The sequence below is a fragment of the Amblyraja radiata genome, unplaced genomic scaffold (assembly GCF_010909765.2).
Source record: "Amblyraja radiata isolate CabotCenter1 unplaced genomic scaffold, sAmbRad1.1.pri scaffold_712_ctg1, whole genome shotgun sequence".
Classification (NCBI taxonomy): domain Eukaryota; kingdom Metazoa; phylum Chordata; class Chondrichthyes; order Rajiformes; family Rajidae; genus Amblyraja; species Amblyraja radiata.
The window spans coordinates 47,730-66,064 of record NW_022630730.1 but is presented as its reverse complement, the minus strand read 5'-3'; the positions used below and the strand labels follow the sequence as shown (position 1 = coordinate 66,064).

Sequence of the window (18,335 nt, the reverse complement as noted above, 5' to 3'; positions counted from 1 at the left end):
CCCGCTGGTTCAGCCTTCTCCAAGATCTATTTAAGAAAGAACTGCAGATGCTGGAAAAATCAAAGGTAGACAAAAAATGCCGAAGAAACTCAGCGGGTGGGGCAGCATCTACGGAGGTAAGCATCTATAGGCGACGTTTCGGGTCAAGACCCTCCTTCAGACTGATGAGAGGGGGGAGGTAAATAGAAAGGAAGAGGCGGGGACAGTAGGACTAGAAGGAGAGCTGAGAAGGGGGATGGGGAGGAGGGAGAAGACAAGGGCTATATAAAATTAGAGAATGTTGATACCGCTGGGGTGTAGACTACCCAAGTGACAACCAATGCTGTGGGGAGATATGTTGCCAATGTGGTCATTGATACACTGGAGGCAGATCAACCATTAAAGGAGTATTTGTTGACATCGGAAGTATTGGAGAAGTCAAACAGCTCAACTATTGCTCAGTTTACATCTTCACTTGCTGTACTTTGGGCAGAAGGTATAAAACACGAGAATGTTCTTCTGTTTGTGACTTTAACGTTTTATTCCCTCATAAATAATAGTATCCTGAATAATAATAGAAACGTTTACTTCCTTGCACATGAATTCACAATACATTTGTACCATGGAACAACAAAGTTGCTGTATTAACAACCCTTTAAATTTCCCAAATGTAGTTACTTGGTATCAAGCTAAAATGAATTCACCAACGCTCTACTCATTTGCTTTGATGTATTTTAAATACTTCCCTTGAAAAATACAGATGGGTAAATGATCGTCAGTAACAGAGACAGAGATACTGTGCACACTGGATGGAACCCAATGACTATTAACACCAAACATGAAAAATGGGAGTTAAAATTGATCAGGTTGTCACAACCCCAGAAGCCGTCATTTTGCCCATCATGTCCAAAACTGATCTTTAATTTGAACTGTTCAAATGTTTATATATAAAGGGGTAAATTCGCTAAAATGACAAATATTGCTGTACTTTCCAGATTTGTCAGTGATTTCCAAAATCTGTCTCTATTGATGTCATTTTACTTTTAATATTAGAAATGGAACATGATTGAGCCTGATATAATGCTTTCTCCTTGTATGAGGCCATCCATCTCTGTCCAACTTATAATGGCACTGAAAATTGAGTTGAAGGCTTTTTCAGTTTAGCAAATCTCAGTATATATTTACCTTCTCAAAACTACTGAAGGCTTTAGACTTTTTAGATGCAGCTGGGAAACAGGCCCTTCGGCCCAATGAGTCCAGGCCGACCAGCGCTCACCCCGGACACTATCCTGCACACTAGGGACAATTTACAAGTTTTACCCAAAGCCAATTAACCTGCAAACCTGTACGCCTTTGGAGTGTTGGAGGAAACAGTAGCAGCCGGAGAAAACCCCACGTGGTCACGGGGAGAACGTGCAAACTCGGTACAGACAGCACCAGTGGTCAGGATTGATCCCGGATGTCTGGTGTTGTAAGGCAGCAACTCTGTCACTGTGCTTCCCCCCCCCCTCCAAACAGAAAACTATTTTATTCAACCTTGGCAAATCTTAAAATTAATAACAGCGTAAAATGTCGAGGGAACTCAAGCATTAAATTTCCACAGATATTTAAGTGTCAGACTGAGCACATACCCTAAGCTTTTGGCCAGCTGTGGTCTGCTTTGTCCATCCTTGATCCTGTCCTCGTCTCTGAAGTTCCCCCAGTTCCTCCTCCAGCTCCTGCAGTTCTGAGATCAAATCTGGATCAGAGCAGCCGGGAAAGAACCAGTTATCCTCAATCAGTTTTGTGCCACAGGAAGACACGTCATTCAGAAAGACAGCATGAACACAGACACAATATGGACTGATTGGACCCTAGTGACCATCACTACCTTGTGGCTTCCCCGAGTTAAGGTGTTAGTTTCTGACTGGGCTAAAACACATTGCAGCTGGCTGGCTGGCTTTACATTTTAAAAGCTTGCAGTAACAAAGCTAGATTTACATCACTGGTATCCCAGAGACAACTAATACCAATACTGATTTATTTATTGACATTATTTCAGTATTTCTTCAGGAGAACCTGCAAATCCATGAATAAACTGAGTGAAGCCTGTGTAGTGGCCATTTGGACAAAAAGGTAAGTGTGCTACCTTTGTAATTACCAATGTAAATAAAACTGGACAAAACTATTGTCAGCATGGATTTTGATGCTGAAAGTAAAAATGTTAGAATTCCAGCTTTAAAAAGTCGACAGTAGCCTTTGTCTTGACTGAAATATGGACAACAAACAGATCCCTAAATAGAGATGCACTCGACTTTCAAGTCATCAAGATCACTAATCAAGTCATTCACTTCTTAAATATTTTAAATTAAAACAAAGTAAACTGTATGATTTGTTCCAAGTGAGAACCAGAGAGCACCACAATTTACCTTCTCTTTCTTCCTCAAGTTGCCTCATCCTTAATTCCATGACATTCCTCTCATCGATGTCATGGCTCGGTGTTGGCTGATAAACCGTTTCTCGCCACTTCATCAGGCGGCTGTGCAGTTCCTCTGCAGATTCAGATTCACTTGTCTACAGACACATTACACACAAAGCAACATCATCCACTCATCTAACTGGCCAATTAGATGCTTGATGCCATAAGAAACAGAAGCGCTGAGACATGATACAAGAGTAATGATTCTCTATGTTTGCCTCCCGGACATATTTGATTCACAAAATAGCAAGCTGATTTGTAGTTGAGAGTTATTCAGCAAGATGACCAGAGGTGTGATCAGCATTAAAAAGTGAACTTCATGGTGAAAACTATAGTTTGTAAAAGATAGTTTACCCTTTTTTATTCTCTGCTGGAAATGATGATTTCAGTGATTTTCAGATATAAGTAAAATTATTTTAATTGTCTTTAAGATAAATGGACCTATGGGCAATGAAGCACTGACTTGTTCCATTTAATGTACATCTTCAAGACATATTGTTACGTCATTGGAATTGCAAGTTGTAGAATTGGATAATTGGAAACTTTTATTACATAAAATCAGCCCTTGAGCCTTATTCATTCTATCACGTGATCATGGCTGATTAGATCTTTGATCTAAACATTTACCTAATCCCCATAACCCTCAATTTTCCTGCAGTGTAAAATTCTAGCTAGCTAACGCTTGAATATACTGAATGGTTCTCCACCCACAGCTCCGGAGGGTAAAGAATTCAAAAGATTCTCAACCCTCAGAGGGGAAATGTCAAGTACTTTGGATCCGTCTTCACTGAGGAGGACACAAACAATCTTCCTGATGTACTAGTGGCCAGAGGATCTGTGGTGACGGAGGAACGGAAGAAAATTCACATTAGGCAGGAAATGGTGTTGGGTAGAACCCCCGGGCCTGATGGTCTGCAACCCAGGGTACATTAGAAAGTGGCTCTAGAAATCATGGACACATTGGTGTTAATTTTCCAATGTTCTATAGATTCAGGATCAGTTGCTGTGGATTAGAGCAGTGGTTCCCAACCTGTTTTAGCTCATGGCCCCCTTGGGATCTTTTAATTTTTTTGTGGCCCCCCCCTGACATTATTAGCGGAAAAAAAGTACTTAATATTATAATACCTTCCATAAAAATATCAGTGTGTATTAATTACACATATATTCTCTTTTATTCTATTCCACAAACATCAAAAATATTTCAACTACATAGATTTAAATTTATTAGAAGTGAAATTTAGGAGGCAACAGGGTGGTAGCTCTGTGGCCCCCTTCATTGAACCTGTGGCCCCCTAAATCCCAAAATCTTTCTGTGCCCCCCCTGAAATTTGCCATATGGCCCCAGGTTGGGAATCACTGGATTAGAGGGTAGCTAATGTTATCCCATTTTATAAGAAAGGCGGGAGAGAGAAAACAGGGAATTATAGACCAGTTAACCTGACATTGATGGTGGGGAAGATGCTGGAGTCAAAGATGAAATAGCGGCATATTTGGATAGCAATAACAGGATCGGTCCAAGTTGGCATGGATTTACGAAAGGGAAATCATGCTTGACTAATCTTCAGGAATTTTTAGAGGATGTAACTAGGAAAATGGACAAGGAAGAGCCAGTGGATGTAGTGTACCTGGACTTTCAGAAACCATTAGAAAGGGTCAAATTTGATAGATTAGTGGGCAAAATTAGGGCCCATGGTATTGGGGCTAGAGTGTTGACATGAGTAGAAAATTGGTTGGCAGACAGGTAACAAAGAGTAGGGATTAACGTTATCCTTTCAGAATGGCAGGCAGTGACTAATGGGGCACTGCAAGGCTCTGTGCAGCTATTTACAATATACATCAATGATTTAGATGAAGGGATTCAAAGTAACATTAGCAAATTTGCAGATGACACAAAGCTGGGTGGCAGTGTGAATTGTAAGGAGGATGCTATGAGAATGCAGGGTGACTTGGACAGTTTGGGTGAGTGGGCAGATGCATGGCAGATGCAGTTTAATGTGGATAAATGTGAGGTTATCCACTTTGGTAGCAAAAACAGGAAGACAGATTATTATCTAAATGGTGTCAAGTTGGGAAAAGGGAAAGTACAACGGGATCCGGGGGTCCTTGCTCATCAGTCAATGAAAGTAAGCATGCAAGTACAGCAGGCAGTGAAGAAAGCAAATGTCATGTTTGCCTTCACAACAAGAGTAGTTGAGTATAGGAGCAAAGAGGTCTTTCTGCAATTGTTTAGGGCCCTAGTGAGACCACACCTGGAGAACTGTGTCCAGTTTTGGTCCCCTAATTTGAGGAAGTCCATTCTTGCTATTGAGGGAGTGCAGCGTAGGTTTACAAGGTTAATTCCCGGGATGGCGGGACTGTCAAATGCTGAGAGAATGGAGCGGCTAGGTTGTACACTCTGGAGTTTAGAAGGATGAGAGCGGATCTTATTGAAACATATAAGATTATTAATGGTTTGGACACACTAGAGGCAGGAAACGTGTTCCCGATGTTGGGGGAGTCCAGAACCAGGGGCCACAGTTTAAGAATAAGGGGTAAGCCATTTAGAACGGAGACAAGGAAACACTTTTTCACACAGAGAGTTGTGAGTCTGTGGAATTCTCTGCCTCAGAGGGAGGTGGTGGCCGGTTCCCTGGATACTTTCAGGAGCGAGCTAGAAAGAGTTCTTAAAGATAGCGGAGTCAGGGGATATAGGGAGAAGGCAGGAACGGGGTACTGATTGGGGATGATCAAACATGGTCACATTGAATGGCGGTGCTGGATGGAAGGGCCGAATGGCCAACTCCTGCACCTATTGTCTATTGCAGCTCCTTATCCTGAGGATATGCCCTTTAGGTCTTGACTCTCCCATTAGGAAAAATATCCTATCAGCCTATCAGTCAAACACACCTTTCTCCACACCCGCTCCTTCCTTTCACTTTACACTCTTCTAAAATCTGGAGAATATCGGCTCAAGCATAGGACACGCTCTAACCACAGAAATCAGTCTTGCCAATAAATGTTTAGAGTTCTGGATAATCAGAATTAAAGGATGTTCTTTTAGGAAGGAGATGAGGTGACATTTCTTTAGCCAGAAGGTGGTGAATCTGTGGAATTCTTTGCCACAGATGGCTGTAGAGGCCAAGTCAGTGGATATTTTTCAGGCATAGATAGATTCTTGATTAGTACAGGTGTCAGAGGTTAGAGGAGAAGGCAGGAGAATGGGGTTAGGAGGGAGTAATTGATCAGCCATGATTGAATGGTGGGGTAGGCTTGATGGGCCGAATGACCTAATATTATTCCTTATGACCGTATAATATTAATAGGTAAAATTACCCAAACTAGATTAAAAAGTCTGGAACTACTCTGTTGCTTCCCCAACCACACGAGCTAATTCAGTAGACTTTCTCCATGTCCAAGGTGTATGGTAATGCATACAGAAACCATCTGGTGTGGAAGCAAATAGCACCCCTCAGATGCAAGAATCAAGCCAAAAAGTAAGGATGAGAATAGAAAAGAGCAAAATAAAAACTTACTTAAATGATCCATTTAAAAATTAATCTGAATAAGCAACATGAAATACAATGTAATATTAATTAGCAGGATACTTGAGACTGTTGAATCTGTGCAGAATGCACACACTTGGAATTAAGATTGTACATGGAGGAATTAAATGCAGCACAAATTCTCCCAACCTGGGAAGTTTGTCCCTTGGTAGCTTGTTCTAAATCTGCTTGCATGTTCTGGTGTTGCTCTTCATATTCTTCCAATTTTGCTTGAAGATCCTCTGTAAGAAAACACATATCACCATTTAAATAATGAGAAAGAAGAAGGGTCATGACCCGAAACGTCACCCATTCTTTCTCTCCAGAGATGCTGCCTGTTCCACTGAGTTATTCCAGCTTTGTGTGTCTATCGTCGGTTTAAACCAGCAACTGCAGTTCCTTCTTACACAAGAGATGAAGGATCTCTAACCAAATAACCCTTCCATTCTCTCTCTCTCTCTCTCTCTCTCTGTCTGTCTCTCCCCCACTCTAGTCCTCTTGCTAATTTCACCATTTGTATTCCTTCATTATCACCTCATCCCCAGCCAACAATGGACCATTGTCAGCTCCACCCTCCCCGAGTCATCGATGCAGGCTCTACTTTGTTCTGTACCTCCCATACCTCTAATCCCCCCCACCCCTGACTCCCTGACGGTCTTGATCCGAAACATCACCTATTCTTTTCTACAGAGATGCTGCCTGACCTGCATTTTGTGTCTATCTTCGGTGTAAACCAGTATCCCCAGTTCCTTCTTACCCAATTAAAGACATACTATACACACACCATTTTGTGCCTCGACGTGTTGTAGCCAGTTCACTTTCAGGTGTAACTGTTCGTTCTCCTCTTCCAAGTCAACGGCTATATCTTTGAGCTCCAGCAGCTCCTGCCGAGAAGGTACAATCTGGGTAGAAATAACTTTAATGTCAATTATAGCCAAGGGATTTCTATTGGTCAGTAAAATAGTCACCATTCAAATTCTAGATTAAATATTTTGCTTTATGACTCTAGACAGGTAAGACTAGTGTAGATGGGGCTCGTTGGTCAGTGTGGGCAAGTTGGGCTGAAGGGCCTGTTTATGAACAGTATGATTCTCTAAATAATTTTAGCATGCATTATACTTTTAATGTGCCATTGCTGACAGCTCCATTCTACCACAACTATTTTATGATTGAATTTTCCTGCAGGTTCACATCTATCCCATGTCACTTACTCTTCAGAAAGGTGTTCTACACGGAATGGAGTGAGCTGTGAAATGTAGGGAAGCACTCCTTCATACAGTTGAGCCCAGATTAAAAATATACAATGTACATAACTAACTGTAAAAAAAAATGTGGTTCCCACAATGCTTCAACAACTCACGGAATAACATACCATCAATTTTCCTTTTTTTATAAGATAAAGTCATTTAATTCTAGGTAAATGGCAAACAGATTAATATTCAGTTAATCGTCACCAGGTACAAGGGGGTTTTATTTGGGGTACCTGTACATTGTCCAGCTCCTCTTCAATCTGATTGATTTTCAATTTGGACTGAGCTTCCATTGTAATGAACCTGGCCTCTGATTTTTCAGCCTCTTGCGTCATAAGCCTCACTTGTTCTTTAAGAAAGAGAAAGGGAAAAACACCCGTAATTATCTGATATTTGTTGCAAAAAAAAGCAACACCTCCACAATTTGCAATTGTTTCCACAGCAGTTAATGGCAATCAGTGAAAATCATCTGTTCAACTAATTACCAACATTTGAAATCATAAAATATCCTTGAAATGCTACCATTCATTAAGCTTGAAGATTTGTAAGACAAAATGGTAATTCCATTTACATATTTATCCAATGATAAATTCCATAACTATCACTAGTGAGAAAAGATTAGAAGCTTGAATAAAGCTCCACAGAAAATGTGTCTCCTCAACAACATTTTGGAAATTAAGGTATAAAGTTGCTTAATCCCAAACAAACAAAATGATCATTCTCCACTGGCTCCATTAAAACCCTTATTTTATTTTAAATTACTCCAATTAAATTTCCTCTTCTGCTGCTGAATAGTCTGTCTCCACCATCATTGTATCTTGTCCCTGGTTTCACCCTCTCTTCCGTAAACTGTCATGCAAACACAGCTCAAGTCTCACAGAGATAAGACATTCATGGAGTTAATGAAATGTCCTGGTTGCTCTGTGGTCTTCTCATTAAAAGCTATTTGAAATTAAAATACTTTGATGTACCATTTCCGGCAAGGGCATTGTGAATGGTAAAATGTCTTCAAATGATTTTATTTAGAGATACAGCGTGGAAACAGGCCCTTCGACCACGTATTTGTGCCGACCAATGATCCTCGCACACTAACACTATCCTACACACACTAGGGATAATTTACCATGAACCCAAGTCAATTAACCTACAAACCTGTACGTCTTTGGAGTGTGAGGATACCGGAGCACCTGGATGAAAACCCACAGGGAGAACATACAAACTCCGTACAGACAAGCACCACAGTCAGGATCAAACCCAGGTCTCTGGCGCTGAAAGGCAGCAACTCCACCGCTGCGCCACCAGGCCACCCTTCACGATGTCATGTTTTAACTATCAGCACCGTCTCAAAATTAAAATTCAGTGATAGCGATGTTTAAAGGATTCAAGAAGAGAAAGTTTTGAAAAGCATCTGTACGAATCTGTCCAAATGACTACTGTGTGTTCCTGTCAGCCATTTGGCAGACTCTCACAAATGCTTCACAAAGAATTCTTTTCTTGAATCTTTAAACATCACTATCTTCTGATCAAGGAATCTGACCAGAATACCCGAGTGAAAAAAACTTAGATTACACACTACTTTTCCTGATCACTGAACGTACCAACCCATTTACCAACCGATGAAGTATATTTTTAAGTGTGATCAGTGATAAAATATGAGAATTACAACAACCAATTTGCATACACAAAATCTCATAAGGTTACAGGGACGAGATAATTACACAGCAGGTGAGGACAGATGTACAAATCTGCGGTAGGAACATTTATGGCCGACCAAAAATATTAACAGGTCATCTTTGAGTAATTACCTTCCAGTTCCCCAATCTTCTGTTTGGTGTAATCATTTAAAGAACAAGTTGCCTGTTCTGCAAGAGGTGCACAGGCATGAGATTGTAAAAGTTGCAGATCTTTGTTAAGTTGTACACAGCACTGATCTTTCAGTGATGTTTCTTCAGCATGTTTCTCATGGATTTTACGGAGCTGAGTCCTGTGTTTTCTGTTGAGTTTTTTAAAATCTGCCTCATGCTTTTCCGTCATATTTCGGACCTTGGTTCTCATTCCGTGTTTTTCAGCCAGAAGCTTGTCCTTGAGTTCTTCATTTTCCATCTCAATGACGCTCAAATCTTCAACTAACTCCTAAAAAATTAAAAATAGCCAAATTAAAGTAAAGATACTTTCGTGAGCCTTTGTGTGGGGGAGGGTGGATGTGGGGGAGGGGGTTGCTGAGGGTGGTGTGGGGGAGGGGGTGTGGGGGAGGGGTGTGGGGAGGGGTGTGGGGAGGGGGTTGCAGAGGAGAGGGGGTGGGGGAGAGGTGTTGGGGGGGGGGGGCAAATGGGGTCTGTGGGGTGTGGGGAGGGTGAACCTTCAAAACCTTTATAACTTTTGTACTATTTCATCGATCGGATCAAAACTTATTTGATTTCAGCAGAGAGGAATGGTGGCGAAAAATGATAGCGATAAGCAGGATGGTTTTTGCTCAAATTTAATTCCAACGCAGACACAAAGTGGTCAAGATGAGAGTTTTAGTAATATATATGGAATAGAAATGATGGAAGATAGATATAATCAGTAGTGACATTGTTGCATTATAATCAAGAGTTCATGTGTTGTTGACATCTAAATAGGAGATAAATAGCAGATCTCTTCTGATCTTGGTCACGGCTGAAAACAATTGGTGGTACAGATCAGCAATGCCAACAACCTGTCATAACCACAATGACAACACTGCAAGGCTCCACATAAACTGTGACTCTGCACTATAACACATCATAAAAGGGTTGATTTACAAAAAAAGAATGGGAAGATTTATACAAAAGAAAATCTTCACATATTTTCATATCTACAGATTTATTCCAAGAGGCTCCCTGCTATTTTTATTTCACTGCCAGTTACAACAGAATCCCTTAGCTGGTTGCAGAGATCTTTCCCTGTAATAGAGATTCACACAGCAGCGAACAATGATTTCCTTACCGCTAGCTCCCGATTCTTCCCATCAAGCTTTTTCTCCAACACATCCACAAGTTGTGTCCTTTCCAATAATGCCTCTTCGCTTTCACGGAGTTTTTCCTTCAGGTTTTCCAGCAACTGAGGAAGTTAACAAGTGATTAATACCTCCTAACAGATAAATCTGGGCAACATAGAATGGAAATCACACACACGCAACATTTGTAATTCAACTGCACCAATAGTTAGGTCTTCAATTCCACCTTGGTATTAAGATATTAAATTTAAAATTATCATTAATGAAATCAGAGGATGAAATCATTAATTCACATTCAATGGTTTAATGGTCCTTTATTGTCACGTGTACTGAGGTACAGTGAAATATGATTTACCACACACATACCAAAAAAGCAACAAGACACAAAACTACATAAAGATTAAACATAAACAGCCACCACAGCGGCGTGTGAGAATCCCTAGGGCACCCAGCATAAGCGGAGACCCACAGCCATCAGTTCAATGTCCGGGCCACACACACGCTCCTTCACCGACCGCTGTACTCTCTCTGCAGTCCCTGTCCGCCCAAAGTCAGAAAGCCGTCCACACTCGCACCAGACTCCAGGATCACTGCACTAACCAGAATGACAATGTTGCAAGGCTCTACATAAAATGTGATTCTGCACCATAACAGATCATAAAAGGGTTGATGGGCTGATTTAGAAAAAAAGAATGGGAAGATTTATACAAAAGAAAATCTTCACATTTTTCATGTTGATAAATGTGAGGTTATCCACTTTGGTGGCAAAAACAGGAAAGTAGACTATTACCTGAATGGTGGCCGATTAGGAAAAGGGGAGATGCAACGAGACCTGGGTGTCATGGTACACCAGCCATTGAAAGTAGGCATGCAGGTGCAGCAGGCAGTGAAGAAAGCAAATGGTATGTAAGCATTCATAGCAAAAGGATTTGAGAAAAGGAGCAGGGAGGTTCTACTGCAGTTGTACAGGGTCTTGGTGAGACCACACCTGGAGTATTGCACACAGTTTTGGTCTATTAATCTGAGGAAGGACATTCTTGCCATAGAGGGAGTACAGAGAAAGTTCAGCAGACTGATTCCTGGGATGTCAGGACTTTCATATGAAGAAAGACTGGATAGACTCGGCTTGTACTCGCTAGAATTTAGAAGATTGAGGGGGGAATCTTATAGAAACTTACAAAATTCTTAAGGGGTTGGACAGGCTAGATGCAGGAAGATTGTTCCCGATGTTGGGGAAGTCCAGAACAAGGGGTCACAGTTTAAGGATAAAGGGGAAATCCTTTAGGACTGAGATGAGAAAAACATTTTTTACACAGAGAGTGGTGAATCTGTGGAATTCTCTGCCACAAAATGTAGTTGAGGCCAGTTCATTGGCTATATTTAAGAAGGAGTTAGATGTGGCACTTGTGGCTAAAGGGATCAGGGGGTATGGAGAGAAAGCAGGTACAGAATACTGAGTTGGATGATCAGCCATGATCATATTGAATGGCGGTGCAGGCTCGAAGGGCCGAATGGCCTCCTCCTGCACCTATTTTCTATGTTTCTATTGACAGATTTATTCCAAGAGGCTCCCTGCTATTTTGATTTCACTGCCAGTTACAACAGAATCCCTTAGCTGGTTGCAGAGATCTTTCCCTGTAATAGACATTCACACAGCTGCAAACAATGATGTCCTTACCGCTAGCTCCCGATAATTTCCATCAAGCTTTTTCTCCAACACATCCACAAGTTGCGTCTTTTCCAATAATGCCTCTTCGTTTTCACGGAGTTTTACCTTGAGGTCTTCCAGCAACTGAGGAAGTTAACGTGATTAATACCTCCTAACAGTGATTAAAACTGGGCAACATAGAATGGAAATCACACACACGCAACATTTGTAATTTAAATGCACCAATTCTTCAATTCCACCTTGGTATTAAGACGTTAAAATTAAAATTATCATTAATGAAATCAGGGGATGAAATCATTAATTCACATTCAATGGTTTAATGGTCCTTTATTGTCACGTGTACTGAGGTACAGTGAAATATGATTTACCACACACATCCAAAAATGCAACAAGACACAAAACTACATAAAGATTAAACATAAATAGCCACCACAGCGGCGTGTGAGAATCCCTAGGGCACCCAGCATAAGCAGAGACCCACAACCAGCAGTTCAATGTCCGGTCCACACACACACTCCTTCACCGACCGCTGTACTCTCTCTGCAGTCCCTGTCCGCCCAAAGTCAGAAAGCCGTCCACACTCGAACCAGACTCCAGGATCACTGCACTCACGGAAATCCCTCCGAGTCCCCACCAGGGTAGGCAGCTCCTCCATCGTGGTTTTTGCGACCACATATTCCCCTCTGTGATGGAAGGTGAATAACTTTTACCATCTTCCTCCTTTTCTCCCACGGTCGGGGCAATCGAAACTCCCGCAGTCGGGGCGATCGAAACTCCCGCAGTCGCCGATCAAAGGTCCTGCAGTTGGAGCTCCCGACGTTGATCCCTAACAAAGCTACCTCCAGCTCCACGATGTTTGGCCACAATGCCGGCGGAGATGCAATACGGAAAAAGTCGCACCTCCGTCGAGGGAAGAGTTAAAAAAGTTTCTCCTTTCCCCAATCCCCCACTTCCCCCCACATAATACAAAACTAAAGATACGCTAACACACACACAAATAAAACAGATTAAAAACAAACAAAAGCAAAACTCACACAGTCAAGGGGAGAATGTACAGACAGCATTTGGGATGGAACCCGGGTCTCTGGCGCTACAAGTGCTGCAAGGCAGCAACTCTACCGCTGTGCCAGCGTGCCACCCAACACTGTGCCTCCTCACCCAACCTCTCAACATTTGTCAGAAACTTGTATTCTTTAATAGTTTACTCGATACATGTGACAATTAACTAAACTAAATCCCATCTGCATCTTCTCCTGTACAATTTCATCTTTACTATTATATAATAACAGGAAGCACTCCTCGACAATTTGAACAATTTTCTGGCACCATTCCTTTGGCAAGGGAAGACTGAAAACATTTAGTCAGAACCTCAGCTGTTTCCACCCTTGCTTCTTTTAACTGGCTGGGAAACATTTCTGCCGGACCTGATGATCTGTCCACCTTCAGAGATGTGTGAAGGCATGCTTTCAATTTCCTTGAAAAGTTCCGACACACGACGTGAAACGGTTTAACAATAGTCTTTGCTTTAGAAAACAAGAGGCATTGTTAATTGTTATTGTTAAAAAGAAAACTTGCAATATTTTGGACTGAATTTTCAGGCTTTAAAGTGAAATCCAACTGCAGAAATGCAAACACAAAGTACACAGATCACTGTAATAGCTCACTCAGTGAGGGTAACAAATATTCAACTGGAATTGATGTTACCTTAAGCTGTTCATCTCTCACGTGAAGCTGGGTTTCTTTGTCCAGAATTTGGTCTTTGAGCTGCACTATTTGCTGTTCATACTGAGCCAGCTGCTCAGTTAAATCAGCCGCCGAATACTTACCTTTAGTCTTCTGGCAGCTCAGTGCCTGCAGAATAATTGGTCACCATTAATAACTGCATCATAGTGAATCAGACTTCAGAGAAAACAGTATTGAAATATTCAGTGTGAGAGGACACCTGAGATCCCGGAGAGAATCCACGCAGGTCACGGGGAGAAGGTACAAACTCTGTACAGACAAGCACCTGTAGTCAGGATCGAACCCAGTTCCCTGACACTGTAAGGCAGCAACTCTACTGTTGCACCACCATTACTCCAGCAGTGTGCCCATTGTTGATATAAACCAGCATCTGCATTTCTTTGTATCTGGGATGCAAGTCTGATTTGCTAGTAATACTGGGAAAAGGGGAAGTGTCCTGGAGAACCGCACACGTGAGGTGGGAGTGACCCTAGGAGCCGTGCGGGCCCAATCCACCCACCGAACAACCGCGCCGCCGACCGGAACGTGCACCGGTTGGCTAGACTCGCCCCACAGGCCTCCCAGGGGACCGAGGTGAAGCCGGATGGCGAGGTCTGCCTGGGCTGAGGGAGCCTCAGCAGCGGCGGTGATGGAAGCCTCAGCGGCAACGGGAGCCTCAGCGGCAACGGGAGCCTCAGCGGCAACGGGAGCCTCAGCGGCAACGGGAGCCTCAGCGGCAACGGGAGCCTCAGCGGCAACGGGAGCCTCAGCGGCAGTGGGGCCTCACGATCAACCCCAATCAGCGTTCAATGATAGTTGGGGGAGGGGGTGTGATGGGGGGGGGGGGGGGGGGGGGTTGGGGTAAGACAATGGGGACCAGGCGTCCCCCCACTGTCGTGAAGAACAATGGGATCCGGCGATCGGGGGACTGCCATGTGGGACGGTGGTAGAACAATGTGGGTCCCGGTGTGGGGGAAATACTCTACATTTATAATTCTCTACCCAGGGGATAAGCCTGCGTTTGTTTGTTTGTTCGTTCCGTTTAAGGCGTTGTGCACACGGCAGCCAGCCAACAGACGCATGTCTTTTTCTTTTTATTTTCACTTTTAATTTCAAGTTTTCGTGCACCTTGTGTGTTGTGACTGTTGGCGACCAATTTCCCTCCGGGGATGAAGAAAGTTTTATTGTATCGTATCGTAAGTGAAAACCAAGGATCAATTCAGGCCTCAGTGAGGGCCAATAGCTCTCTGATGACTGTGGGTGAGTAGTGATACGTTGGAGCAGAGGAGTTTAGAATTGGTGGTCAATGCTGCCCACAAGGTAAGGTGTTATGATGAGCAGCTGACTCCTAGTACCAAGAGCTTGGGTCGTGCTCAGACCAATCCCATTTATCTTGGAACAAACAGGATGCCCATCTTTTCCAGGGTTGCTTTTACATTAGTGGCCCACCATTGCTCATCACTGCACAGGACAGGAAGAAAATCATGAATGTCATAAACGTCCCAGGTTTACTTAGAGGAGAATGTATTTTTTCATGTAGTGAACCAGTCACATTACACAAATCAACATTTCTCGGCCTCAATATGCACAACCCATCTAATAAAAATGAGTCATGCCAATAACAAATAATAAAACATGAGAAATTCAATTTGAAACGGCTAACATTTACCAGAGGCAAAATATAACAGACAAATTAAGTTAAGCAAAGGAAAAGCATTTTCATGAAATATTTTTGCAATTGAAATCATAAGCAAGTGATTGTAGTCCACACATTATTTTATACAAGGAAAAACTAAATTCCAAAATATATCATGAATACAAATACAAATTTTGTAAATGCAAATGCAACAACAGGAAATTACAAAAATACTTACCCCCGCCGATGCAAGAGGCTTTTCATTTGCACAAATGCACCTCCACATGCTCTTATTTTAATGTGGCTGCAAAATAACCAAAATAATAATTAAATAGAATTGGTACAGAGCAGAGATTAGTTTAACCGGGCATCATCCGTGGCACGGACATTGTGGGCCAAAGGGCCTGTTCCTGTGCTGTACTGTTCTATGGTCTATGCTCTTGAGTTTACGTTTAGTTTGTTGTCACGTGTACAGAGGTACAGTGTAAAGCTTTTGTTGCGTGCTGACCAGTCAGCAGAAGGACAATACACGTTTGCAATCGACCCATTTACAGCGCAAGGTAACCCCAGCAAAGTCTGATCAAGGATAGTCCAAGGGTCATCAAAGAGGTAGATAATAGTTCAGTACTAATGATGCGAATGATGAGATTAGCAAATGGCAGAGGGGTCCAATTGAAGAAAGTGACACCCAATGCAAAGTGGATCAGTGGCAGATAATAAAGAGACATTAAAGTGAATGGAGAGGAGGAATTTCTTTAATCAGAGGGTGGTGAATCTGTCTAATTCATTGCCACTGAAGGATGTGGAGGCCAAGTCAATGGATATTTTATGGCGGAGATTGATAGAGTTTTGATTAGTGCGGGTGTCAGAGGTTATGGGGGAAAAGGCAACAAGTATGAAGGCAGCTGGGCTCTAAAATTCAGGTAGTTCCAATGTGTGAAATGATTATACATCTAAATTCCTTACAACCAATAAGCAGAGCAGGATTAAGGGCTCAAAGATGCCTCAATAATGCTCAATAATGAGGAGTTGCAATAATGGACAATGCAATGCAATACACAAAATATTTCTATGAGAGTGGATACGTGGAACTTGGGACCTCAATTCTTTTGGAAGCAGGGTTAAATTTCAGTTAACTTTTGATCATTGAACATGTACATGGTTTCACTTTGATGAACGTAGCTTTCAATGAACACATAATATCAACACATAGTTTTAGGGTAATATTTCTCTACCCAATGGAAAGCCAGCCTATTACAAAACAAAATGGTTAAAATAGGAAATATCCTGAGCACGCTAGATGCAACAATGGAAATAAAACTGAGGCAACTGAAAGGTGTAACATGTATGGATCACAAGACAAAGGAGCTGCCATTTAAAACAGAGGTGTGCAAGAATTTCCTCTCTCAGTGAATGATGAATCTCTGGATTTTTATATCCTGGATGATGTCGAGGTTAGATCACATGAGGTATTCAAACGCAAGGTAGATCAATCAAATCATGTTATCAATTAGGTCCACTTAATATAAATAATGTTCACAAAATCCACATTACATCCAATTCACAGGAATAAAATAACCATTACAGCAGAACTACCTGTATCAAATCATACACAAACGTCCCAAATTACCTTAATTTCACAGATTTCATCACGACACAAAATGGTGCAAAAACAGCAAATTAAAAGTTAAGACACAGATTAAAGTTGCATCTCAATGTAATTAGTTTAACATCATATTCCATAACTGTGCCACAGTTGATCAGCTTATTTACAACGACTGTTGCTAAATCTGGCCCTACTTGTGAAGAAAGTTTGCCATCCTGCACTGCACAAAAGTAGAACACAGCTTGATATCCAATTGCAAACTTGAGCCTTACAGCACCTCCTATCAGCTGTTATTTAATTCTACAAGTATGGCCAAAGTTCTATATAGATTTCCTTTGCCGATATTGGACTTATCTGTATTTCATCCCATTTCCATTTCCATGTGCAAGGACACAAACAAATTGCTTTTTCCATGAGCACTTTCCATTTTTCAGCATTCCAATAATTTTGAATTATTGTCACTGCTAGGATACAGGAAAACAAACCAGCTGATTTGGACATGGCAAAGTTCCCCCAATAACCAGATAAAATATTCTGGTGAAGATGGTTCCTGTTTAAGTATTAGGCATCAAAAATCCCCGGTATTCATCAAATAGTATCACTGAATGTAAAACGACAGATTAGTCCTCTAGTTCATCCAGAATTGGCACCTCGAACAGTGTAGCACTTCCTTATCACTGGATTGGCAATTCTCGCAGGATATGTGTCTATAAATTGACTCAAAAGCAAATCCTGCTCTATTCTCAAAGTAACTAAAACTCAAAACAAAGAAAACAATGGAATTTTCACTCATAAAATGAGCAGCACAATGGCGCAGCCAGTAGAGCTACTACCTCACAGCACCAGAGACCTTGGTTCCATACGGACATTGGGTTCTGTGGAGTTTGAGTGACTGTGTGGGTTTCCTCCGGGTGATCCAGTTTCCTCCCACATCCCAAACACATGCAGCTTTTTAGGTTTCCGTAAATGGCCTCCATAAAATTGCCACTAATGTGTAGGGAGTGTTTGAAAAAGGGGAATAACATAGTGTAGCGACACCTGGTGGTGGCTCTGGGTAATCGAACCCTCGTGATTGACTGGAGGGAGGAGTCACTGAGCGCGGGTGTTCTAATGGCTGTATTTTTTTGCTGATGTAAATGATCAGAGTCTGGAGTCTTTCTACCGCTGTTCGGTAAAAAGCAAACTGACTTACTGCATAACTGCCTGGTTTGGGAACTGTTTAGCAGCTGACAGAGCAGCTCTCTAGAGGGTGATAAAAACTGCCCAGGGTATCATTGGTCTCCCCCTGCCCCCTCTGGAGGACATTTACCACTCCAGATGCCGCAGCAGGACCTGTAATATCGTGAAAGACATTACACATCCTTGTCACCACCTTTTCACACTGCTGCCCTCAGGAAAAAGGTACAGGTCGCTAAAGTCACGCACTGCCAGACTCAAGAACAGCTTTCACCCATCAGCAGTCTTGGAACTGAACTCTGTCTCGGGAGCGGGTTATGGGGAAGGAGGGGGGGTGGGAG

At 42.2% G+C, this 18,335-nt stretch overlaps 1 protein-coding gene across 1 annotated transcript; it reads right to left on the bottom strand.

Annotated features, from left to right (window-relative positions):
* Window positions 1-1,610: 1,610 nt before the first annotated feature.
* On the bottom strand, window positions 1,611-15,517 carry LOC116970305 (interaptin-like; the record flags this gene model as incomplete). Its single annotated transcript, XM_033016976.1, has 10 exons — window positions 15,451-15,517; window positions 13,559-13,705; window positions 11,864-11,977; window positions 10,176-10,289; window positions 9,014-9,341; window positions 7,442-7,557; window positions 6,743-6,860; window positions 6,109-6,200; window positions 2,388-2,532; window positions 1,611-1,717 (listed from the first exon to the last, which is right to left on the bottom strand). Coding segments are annotated over exons 1-10 (1,329 nt in total), but the record flags the coding sequence as incomplete, so codon positions are not given.
* Between the last annotated feature and the right edge of the window lie 2,818 nt (window positions 15,518-18,335).